The sequence below is a fragment of the Arachis stenosperma genome, chromosome 4, assembly GCF_014773155.1.
Source record: "Arachis stenosperma cultivar V10309 chromosome 4, arast.V10309.gnm1.PFL2, whole genome shotgun sequence".
Taxonomy (NCBI): Eukaryota; Viridiplantae; Streptophyta; class Magnoliopsida; order Fabales; family Fabaceae; genus Arachis; species Arachis stenosperma.
Window position 1 is genome coordinate 144,895,349 of NC_080380.1, and position 11,519 is coordinate 144,906,867.

General features: G+C 32.5%; 1 protein-coding gene across 1 annotated transcript; it reads left to right on the forward strand.

The window, feature by feature from the left end:
• Positions 1-9,278: 9,278 nt before the first annotated feature.
• Positions 9,279-10,982, forward strand: LOC130976439 (NAC domain-containing protein 92-like). The gene is made up of 3 exons (XM_057901310.1): positions 9,279-9,847; positions 9,935-10,212; positions 10,309-10,982. The coding sequence occupies exons 1-3, from the start codon at positions 9,649-9,651 to the stop codon at positions 10,822-10,824; spliced, it is 993 nt and encodes a 330-aa protein (XP_057757293.1). The 5' UTR covers positions 9,279-9,648; the 3' UTR covers positions 10,825-10,982.
• Positions 10,983-11,519: the final 537 nt, after the last annotated feature.

The following is an 11,519-nucleotide window of genomic DNA, read 5'->3' on the forward strand; positions in this document are numbered from 1 at the left end:
TTTTTATTTTATAATGTTTCACTAATTTAATTAAAAATGTAGGATTATATATATAATTATATTATTAAATATTAGGTTTTAGAAAAAATTATTAATATATATATATACAGAAAATTAAAAAAAAAACAATGAGGGACTTAAGGCTACACTTATAAACGGTAGCTATGGTATACAATGTGGCTACGCTTTTCAGGTGATGCAGTAGCGCTGAAAAGCGTAGCCTATTCTGGTAAAAATGGGAGCTGAAAAGCGTAGCCTTTGGTCCTGGACAGCATCACTTGAAAAGCGCACCCTATTCCCAAACGCCAAAAGCGTAGCCCTTGGTGCAGAAAAGCGTAGCCTTTGAGAATAGGCAACGGCCGAATAGGAATCACCCCAGAAAGCGTAGCCGTAGCCTAAGGCATCATTTTTTTCACTTTTGGCTACACTTTTCAAATATACATGAATGGGTATTTTTCTTGTAGTGATTTTTTATTTATTTATTTACATTATTTTAAATCTTACAACTTAGAAAATTTTCAAAAATCCAAGTCTTAAAATTGTCTTGGAAAACTGTTGAGCAGCATGTGCTAAATGAGCAGAAGCACTAAACACAAACATAACAAGACTTAGGGGTTCAGATATTGGAGAAAAATTAAATCTGAGCATAAATTGGAGAAGAAAAATTTGGGCACCAAAATTTAGAAGGCACAAAGATTAAATTGATGCAAAATTAATTTCTCAACAGCCACCAAAATTAAATTGGGACAAAGAAGAAGAACATACGACTGAGAGGGGAGTCTCTTGCGATCGGCAACGCACAACAGGGCCAAAGGGGAGAAGGCTGCTAACGATGACATAGAAACGGATGGCTTAGGACGACGCCAACGACGTCATAGACATACACGGCAGAAGGAGAAAACTCGGACGACCCATTCTACTTTATCTTCACGGGAGCTACATGGCTGAGGGAGGAGACTGGTGACCGGGACGAACAATGAAGTGGACGTGGCAGTTGAAACTGACGGAAGGAAGAGTCACAACAGCAAAAAAGGAGACCAGTGATTGACTTACCTTGCCTCTGACGAAGGGTCCTCGCACCAAAAGCTGAAGGTTTATGATGCAAATTAATTTTCATTTGGGTATTTTAGTGAAACAACCCCCAAGGTTATTTGCTGCAATGAGGGCCAACACTGCCTCAAGTCAAATTATTTGGAGCGAGGGTTAATTACGCAATAGAAACCGCATCAGTTCAACAAAATTGAAGCGGTTTGGGATAACGGCCGATAATTTTCGGCTGCTAAGTCCCACGTCTCTTGTGGTGTTATATTTAAAATTATGTATCTTATTGATTATGGTAGCTAGCAAAAGTAAAACCAAGATATTTGTATTTAATTATAATTTACAAATCATAATTGGATCAAGCACATTTATTTTAGTCTTACCGAGAAAATTAGTGTTCTCCGTACCATCACTTATTAGTGTTTCTTGTGTTAATAAACAAATTAAATAATCCAAAGAACTTTATACTCAATGAAAATTAGGTCTTAAATGATTGAAAATAAAATGAAACCTAGAGCTTGACAATCAAGTAAAAAAAACTTATCATTTGCAAATTAAAGTGATAGCTGGTTCTTAACCACTTCATTACCACTTGCATGAAATAGAGTAATTCCTTAATTCATAAGTGTAATGCATGGTCTAATTGGAGCTAAAGAATTGAAATATAATTAATAATCGTGTCAATTTCTCTTCAAAATATCACATCTCTCGAACTCCAAGGTGATGGTATATGAACCTAAATTTTCATGAAAATGTGTAGATGCATGAATGCATGATGAATTTTTGTTTTTTGAATTCCTCTTGATTTGGATTTGGGTTCATTTATTAAGATTTATAATAGTTTTTTTAAACTAAATTGTTTATTATTATTATTATTATTATTATTATTATTATTATTATTATTGAATTTTGTTACATTTATAATTAATCAATTGTTTTTAGGAAAATATTGAGATGAAATTATGGAGGATGAAGAAACAATTATTAATTTAACATACATCCAATTACCATCCAGTGAGGGGGGTGGAAGGGGAATGTATATATATGTATATGGATAATATTTTGAGGGGAAATATTTGTAGTTTAATATGGACCTTTGATTTATGCATTATTAATAATTGATTAAATAAAAAATATTTAGACTGATTTCTAAAAAAATTTAGATTAAATATTTTGGTCTCTAATAAATTTTTTATTATTTTAAAAATTTTTCGATAAATATTCCTGTTTGAAAAATTTAATTCTTTTATTGAATTTAATAAATTTTTTTAATATATGTGTTTACCAAATAAGTCTATGATAAATTCACATTAATCTCTCTTAAAAATTCACCAAAAACTCATCTAGTAGCTAGATGATTTCCAAAATAATAAATATTTGTTAAAAATTAATTAAAATATTTACTATTTTTTAAATAAATAAAAAAATACAGACTAAGAACTTGTCTTATTACAAGCTAAAAGCATCACGCCCTAGAAATGGAATCAAACAGCAGCTGAGGAGAATCTCTGATATTCAAACTGAGTAGTTGATATTATTGATCATGACTCACTCCTTTAGTAAACAATCTATAACTCTATAAGTGTTTTTATTATATATATTTTTTCATTGAGCTTATTAGTGGTTCATTCTTGTATATTGATTACAATTTAGATGTGTTTTGATTAATGATAATCAATCATTACATACATTCAAGAAAGAAAAGAAGAAAATATGGGACTCCTCTGGCCACATCTTAATTATCCTATATATATATATATATATATATATATATATATAAGTCAAAGTATATAGTAGAATTTATTGGTCGTGACATCTTCAAGCGGAATGTATGTAATATACTTCATCATATAATAACTAATTCATGACCAAATTAGTTACTTTATCACTAGCAATTTTATATGTTATCCTTTTTAGCCTCTAAGCTAGCTTAATTAGGTGAAATATGCTAAGCTTTTTAATCCTCCATCATTGACTGACTTCAAATGCTACATGCAAGTTTCTCATTGTATCTAGATTTCTCCATTTAGTAATACATATTAGAAATGTATCATGTTTGTATGTCTCTTTTTTTTTCAAGGTCGTCCTCTCTTAAATTTATTAAGAAAAAAATGTTTATAATCTTAATATTTAATTTGAATTTGAATTTTATTTTATACCTACCAAACATTTTAATTGAAGTTATAGCTAGGTGCAGTATGAGTCACGTATGGAATATAATGACTCTCTTAATTAGAGAAGACTGGATTCAGTCATATTAAAACTTTCATAATTATTATTCATCTCACGCGTAAATTAGTATAAGATTAAATGAATATTGTTTATGACTAACGTACGAAGTTAGCATTCTAATTTCTAATGTCAAAAGAAAGAAGATTAATTTATTGACTGTTATAACTAATTTGAATTGGTCGAATGATCAGTTTACTCGTCTATTTAAGAAAGTGACATGAATTTGAATTTTGTCTTGTATATATAATAACTCATTGACTAACAAATTCTTAAATGAAATTTAGATCTACAATGGATTAATCTTTAATCTGTTGGATTGAAAAATAATGTAAAAAAAAAAAAATTATTGGCGTTTATATATTCTTAGATTTATTCTGTTTAGAATATATATGGCTGGAATCAATCAAAAATATGAAATTTTAAAGCTATTTAAGTAGTGAAATTATAAATTATAATATTAATCATACGTAATTTTGACTAACATTTTTCTAAATATATACAAGCTAAGTGAATTTCGTCAAAGTGGTTCAGAGTACTAATCTGTATTAATTATAACAAATTGTAATTTATTATCAACTCTCTTACCATATATATAGTTATTTTGATCAGATTATTTGTCATGTTCTTGCAATTCACCTAAATTCTTACCAAATAAACAAGATAAAGACAAACTCCTAGAGATAAGGTTGAATTATATCTAGTAAGTCAGACATTATTATTTTGTCTTATTATTACATTTTTTAATTAAAAAGAAAAAAACTTAAATGACTTTATATGATACATACAATACGCATATAATACCAATAAATGTGGCGACCAAGACAAAGACACGATTCTATTTCTGAGCAAACACATAAGATGGATCATATAAAGTAACCTTCAATAATTTTATTGTTTTGGATTGTAAATAATTAGCATTTTGATTATACATATTCCAGCTAGAAATAATAGCTAGCAGGTATAATGTTTTTAACCTAGCTTCTAAAGGAACCTCGTTTATTTCAAATAACGTATTGCATAAACTGTCTAACGTAACACGCTTACACGCACATGCAAGTAACAAAATAAACGACACTAATTAATAATTATGGTTAAATACGATTTTAGTCTCTAACTTATAGTTTAATAATTTTTTCATCTTTAATTTTTGTTTTTTGCATACAAAAAATCGTCTTTAAAATTCAAATTTATTATAAAATCGTTTTTCGTATAATTATATTCTTCTCTTCTTTACTAAAATACTCAACAATAATAATGAATCAGAAATAAAAATAAACAACAACAATGAAGTAAAAATATCTCTTTTTTTCTACTCTTCTTCAGCAACAACAATGAAACAAAAACAAAAGTAAAATTGGAAATAGAAAAAATAGAAGCATAAGTAGAAGAAATAGAAGTATAAGCAGAATTGGAAACAAAAACAGAAGCAGAATTAAAAATAATAATAGAAACACAAACATAAGCAGAATCAAAAGCATAAAAAACAAAAGCAGAAGCAACAAAAGTAGAAGAACAATGGATTAACAAAATAAGAAACATAATCAAAATTGGAAACAATGTGATTAACAACAGATTAACAAAATCAGAATCAAAATCAGAATCAAAATTGGTGGATTAACAAAATCCGAATAAAAAATATGTGATTAACAATCTGATTAACAAAATTAGAAACATAAGCAGAATTAGAACCCTAGAGTTGATAGATTTTCCAATCTAATTAGCTAAGTTCCATTACAGCTTCAGCATGGTCCTTCAACAATTGGAGGGAGAGAGAGGTTGGTACCTTTGAAATCGAAGATGCTGAGGAGTCAGAGCAAGTTCCTGTTAGAAGACTCTAGAAGGTTCCAAACCTTGCGAAAATCGCCGGTGGTGGTGATGGAGAAGACCTAGCGGAGGATGTCGCCGTTGCAACGACAGTAGCATAGGAGGGCGAGAGTGCGGTCGAGGGTGACTTCGGCGACGATCCGACGCTTGTTGAGGGGCTGGGCAGTGGCGACACAGATGTCAGAGCGGAGGTTGTCCCAGAGGAGCTGAGTTCGGCGCAGTCGTAGCGGCTCTCTCTCCTTCTGGTTCTGATTCCCGACGGCGATGGCGGCTCCAAGCCTCACCGGCGTCGTCCCTCCTTTCCCCTTCTTCCTTTCTTTCCCTTCTGCTTCCTTCCCCTCCTCCTTTTTCTTCTTCCCTCCCCCTCGCGTGATTCCCTTTCCCCCTCTTCCCCTCCTCTGTTCTCTTTCTTTTCTTTTTTTCTTTTTTTTTAATTTATAATTTTTTTGTTAGGAGTAATTTGGTAATAAAATTTAAAATTTAAGGGAAAAGGACAAATTTAAAACCAAGTTAAACCTTAGAGACGATTTTGTATGCAAAAAAGGTTGACGACAAAAAATATTTCTGGCCTACACTTTAGGGACCAAAATTGTACTTAACCCTAATAATTATTATTAATCTGTATCATCTTTGGTATATTCTAAGAGACCAATTAGGGTAGCAATCAACTTTTGCCAATTCGTATTGGCTGCACTCTAAAGTCCTCTACAACAAAAAAAACATCCCTTTATTTATCCATTCTTATCCTAATTTACATTTCACCTATTTCACCTTTCTCTCTTTTTCACTACAACTGTACTGTTTATCTTTTTCACAGAAAACCACAATCGCGTCGCTCACCCTCCCACACACGTTGTCTCCATCACCATCGACAACACATCACAGCACAGCCACCGCTTTCTACGCACCTCAACGTTGTTGCCGCCGCCCGCGATCACGCTGTCGCCGTTTCCGATGCCCGTAATGTTGCTGCGCGGACTCCTCATCCTCAGAAACCCGCGACGTCGCGCCGCCACCTCCATCATTTCATCAGGTCGCGTCTCTTCTACCTCTGTCTCCACTCTCCACGTCGCGTGGTCATGTCTCCTCTTCTTCCGTTGTACGCTACTGCTCTTCATTCATCCTAGTGGTGGTCTCCAAAAGGTTAGTAGATGTTTACGATTAAGTGGATGTTTCTTCTTTGTTCCATGGTCCATATACTATGTATAGTAGATGGATGTTTCTTTGTATTATAGATGGATGCTTCTTATTATCGGATTGCGAATGTTTCTTTTATTTGGTGCTTATTTCGTTACTCTTAGCTGGAATGTATAAAATTTGGGATATTTCTTCTTTTTGTTATTGAATGTTTCTTTTATATATTAGTAGATGTTTCTTTTTGTAGCATGTGGATGTTTTTTGGCGCACTGCGGAGACATGGCAGCAGTCTGCACAATGACACAACGACAGCGACAACAACTCAAGGGGGAGGGGGTGGGGCGCGGCTGCTTCACTTGCGTGACTTCTCCCTACAGCGGAGATGTGATCGGCTGCGAGAATCTCCTCCAACGATGATGTGCGTGGCGCACTGCGGAGGTGGCGAACTGCACGACGAGAGCTGAGGCACTTTGGCAACGGCGATGCGGAAGTATACATGAACAAAAACGTTGACACGATGGGAATGGGTGCAAATGCGATTATGAACTGTGATTATGGGACGGTTATTTTACGTAATCCTTATTATTCAAAATCTATTTAATGCTAATTATTTAAATTTTGTTTTTTTAATTTAAAATTAATAATTAATAAATAGAGTTGTTTAAGTTGGCTGATTTAAATGTTGATCTCCTATACTTTTTTATTCTAAGCTAAACCGTTTTAATTTATATTTAACAAGAAAATACTATTTTTTCTTAACAAACTAAATATCATTGTTCATAAACAATATATGTGATCATCTAAAACAATAAATACATAGGAAATAAAAAAAATGTGTAGGATAACTGTTGTTGGTAAAAATGACAATAGCCAGAGTAGAGTACATGGAGCTTAAATTTCATTATAATTTTATTTGGAAATTTTACTAACACTCTAAATATTTCGATTCAGCCTTATTCGATTAGCAAAAAAAAATATTTTCACTCAAAATACTATTTATGTATTATTAGTAAATTGAACTAAGTATATATGCAAAAGAAAAAAAATTAAAGTTCAAATTTTTACTAATTCTATTTATGTATATATTACTTCATTAACATTTATATCATATATTAAAGATGCAGGTTTGATATTAGAATTGGTTGATATCTAAATCTAGCTCTACTTATTGCGAGTCTGGTTGTCAATCTACTCCGATCGAGTTAAAACTGGTTGGATCGATACATGCAGATACTACTATATTGTAAGGTCCCATATCGGTTGGGGAGAGGAACGAAGCATGCCTTATATGGGTGTGGATACATCTTCCTAATATGACGCGTTTTGACGAGTGAGTGTGGGGGACTTCGGCTATTATTCCTATCGTCAAAGACAAAACCGTGAGGCCTTGTGTGCCAAAATAGACAATATCGTACTAGCGGGTGGTCTGGGCTGTTACAGATGGTATTAGAGCCAGAGCCTGAATCGATGTGCCAGCGAGGGCGCTGGGCTCCCTTAGGGAGATGGATTGTAAGGTTCCACATCGGTTGGAGAGGGGAACGAAGCATGCCTTATATGGGTGTGGATACTTCTCCCTAACATGACACGTTTTGACGAGTGAGTGTGGGGGGCTTCGGCTATCATCCCTATCGTCAAAGGTAAAACCGTGAGGTCTTGTGTGCCAAAGCGGACAATATCGTGCTAGCGGGTGGTTTGGACTGTTACATATACTGTTAGTTTTATTAGTGAGATATAAAATACTAGCTATCAGAATTTTAAAAATAAAATAAAATGACCAAACTTTGATAATTTATGAGTTTTTCTTTGGGATGCTTAGATTATAGTATGTTTTGTGAATGTTACCAGATTATATAATATGTTTTCTGTAGAATCTGACCTCCATATGTTTGGATTGTCATATTTATTATTTTCTCCTGGTGAATTTTTTAATCAAATCAGAACTTGATGGATTTAAACTCATTATTTGATATTTTTTCTTGAGCAATGCTAGGGGGCAGCAGTTTTTGTGATTGTTAGCCATCAATTAGCCATCAATCATGATTTGATGGTGTGAGATTGGTATGAGATTTCATCCAATGGCTCACCTTTCTCTGCTGGTTACATGCTGGCCCAAATTCAATAAAACTGCTGGCCCCCTAGACTTTTCCTTTTTTCTTATAAAAAAAATTAATAATCACTCTTAATTCGTTAGAAAGAGAACAAAAACATACAGTAGACAGAAATGTTTAACTTTAAACCTCAGCATTAAAAAAAAAAAAAAGCAGAATTTATTTACTCTCACAAAATCCTTCATATATCCCGTTTTGAGTAAATAAAAGCAAATTCTTGGTGCATTGCCGCCATTAACGGTCTTTTTTTTATGTTGAGCATTTGAAAATACAAAGGAAAAAAAAGGACAACAAACAATTGAAGAAGATAGATTTTCAGTTGTATTTTATTTTGCATTAATCCATTTAACAAAGATGCAATAAGAGAATTCAATAACATCAACATTTACATGCAAGCTAACTTGGACACTAGTTAGATCTTATCATCATATATCATGTACTATACAAAATCATAATGATTGTAACCAATTTAAAATGGTAACGATTTACATAACTGAAAAAAAAAAGGGTCAGTTTAAAGTGAAATGAATTCCCACCAAGCATTCTACCCTTAACTTACAATGTTTTTTCTCTCCTCTTATATCAACCTAAGGTAGAATGTAATTTTTGGTATGATTTTCAAGAATTTAATTTTAATATATCATCGATGTAAAAAAATTATTTAAACAGTCAATTAAAAATAATAATTATTTTACACATTTATCATCTTAATAGTCATATAAAAAATTATATGTAAAAAAATTATTTCGTAAAAAAATTTACCTCATAGATATCTCAAAATTAAAATCTAATTTTCACTTTCCAATTTTGGACATACTCAATCATGCACATCACCATAGAAAAACACACGGTTTAAAGCATGAAAACGCACCCTACCCAAGTTGCCTTATTAGTCACGGTTCTATGCACCTAAAAACCCAGTATTTAAGGATTCTGTTTCTCATAACATAGATCTTTGTTTTGAGTGTCTCTCAATTGCATTTTTTTTCCATCAAATTCCTCAAAAAAGGAAAATTAAACCCTCCACACTAAAAAAGAAGAACTGCTCAATTTATTCACTCTCTTAACTTGTCTTCACACCCATGATATATGCATCAAAAAGTGTAGCCACCCTAACCCCAAAAGCTTCCTTTTTTAACTCCTTGCAACACACAAGTGTAAAATTGTCCACTACCCTTTAAAGGTTGGTTTCTCTGCATTTAGCCCACTTGAATTCCGGCGCCGAATGTTCGATAGCTGCCAAGTTTAACCGACATATTTGTCGTGTTTCGATGGTTTTTATGAACCAAAGGAGCCTAGCATAGAGATGGAATCAATGGAGAATGTTAGAATGCAAAGAGAGAAAGATCAGAAGTTCGAATTGCCATCCGGCTTTCGATTTCATCCCACCGATGTAGAGCTCATAAATTACTACCTTGTTAAGAAGGTTCTTGATGATAAGCACTTCTGTTCTATAGCAATTGCTGATGCTGATATGAACAAGTCTGAGCCATGGGATTTACCCGGTAAAACTTTGAAACTTTCTCATCATTACATATCTTTTTAGATGGCGATTTTATTACCTAATTTGCTCCCTTTTATTATGTTTAAAGGTTTAGCAAAAATGGGCGAAACAGAATGGTATTTTTTTAGTATGAAGGATAGAAAATACCCAACTGGCCAAAGGACTAATAGGGCGACTGAGGCCGGATATTGGAAGGCCACAGGCAAAGACAAGGAGATATCAAAGGAGAACTCAAAGATTGGGATGAAGAAGACCCTTGTTTTCTACAAAGGAAGAGCTCCAAGAGGTGAAAAGACTAATTGGGTCATGCATGAATATAGATTGGAAGGGAACAAATCTGTTTATAATCTGTCACAACCTGAAAGAGTTAGTATATTTTACTCTGTTTTTCCTCTGTTTTCCTCTGTTTTAATACTCTGTTTTAAAATGAAAATTTTGCTAACGAGTGTTTACCATTCATAGGGTGAATGGGTTATATGCAGAGTATTTGAGAAGGGCAATAATGGAAAAAGACTGAATATTGCAAAGTTGGAGAGGCTCAACTCTTCGGGAGAGGAACCATTACCATTGCCAAAACCTACTCCTTTGATGCCTCCATTGATGGATTCTTCATCATCGAGAACCACCCCCGGCGAGTTATCTCAGGCGACGTGCTACTCCTCCGATCCGAATCAAGCCGAAGTCCGGAACAATTTGCATGATGACATAGTTGAAAGCAGGGAAACTCCTATCTTGAACTTTTCCCCTGCTTCCATCAATGAAGAATTAATTCAGATTCCAAACCAAATTGAGAATCCGGATTATTATACTCTGCCTCAAGAAAACAACGGATCAATTGCAAGGCAGAATCAGAAATCAGAGTTTGATGCTGATATATCATCTTTGATTTACAACAATGACATGTTTTACAGGTTCTTTGGGAACCAAGAACATTCATCTTCAGCGTCCGCAGACATTTGCAACCTATGGAATTACTAGACAAGGTTGAAGGATATTAAATAATATTATTACTCTTTCTTTTTTTTTAAAGACAAATTAAAGTAAACATGTCGTTTATATCATACCTTTAAATTCTGAATTGATTACCTGCAAATGCATGAACTTATTATTAGGTTGGTAACTTTAATTGAAAAAAAAAAGGTGGTGAAGTACTATTTTGTTTCCAAACTTTTGAGGCAAATCTTAATTTAGTTCTTAATATTTTAAACGTTTTATTCTAATTTTAAAAGATATAATAAATAAAATCAATATTGTCTTACAGTTAAATGAATAGTTATCATATTTAAGAGGCAATATGATATTCAATTTTAATATAATTACTAGTGTAAAATTTTTTTTGTTAATTATTCGAGTTAAATAAATTTAATAGTAGGACAATATTAAATTTATTTAAACTTTTTTAAGATTAAAATAGGATATTTGAAACATTAAAGACCAAAGTAAAATTTAATCCAAAAATTAAAAACAAAAATAATACTTTACGCTAGAAAAAAAAAATACTAATGTTCAATAGTCAAACATTTTTATCTGATCTTTGTTAATCTTTGTATTATCCATTGAACTTAACATTATTGCAATATTATTAGTAGTAGTGCTATTTTTTTTTTATGATGTGTTAATAAAATTGTGTACACTTTTTTTTTAGTTTTTTACTGTCTGTCTCATAGTAGTTA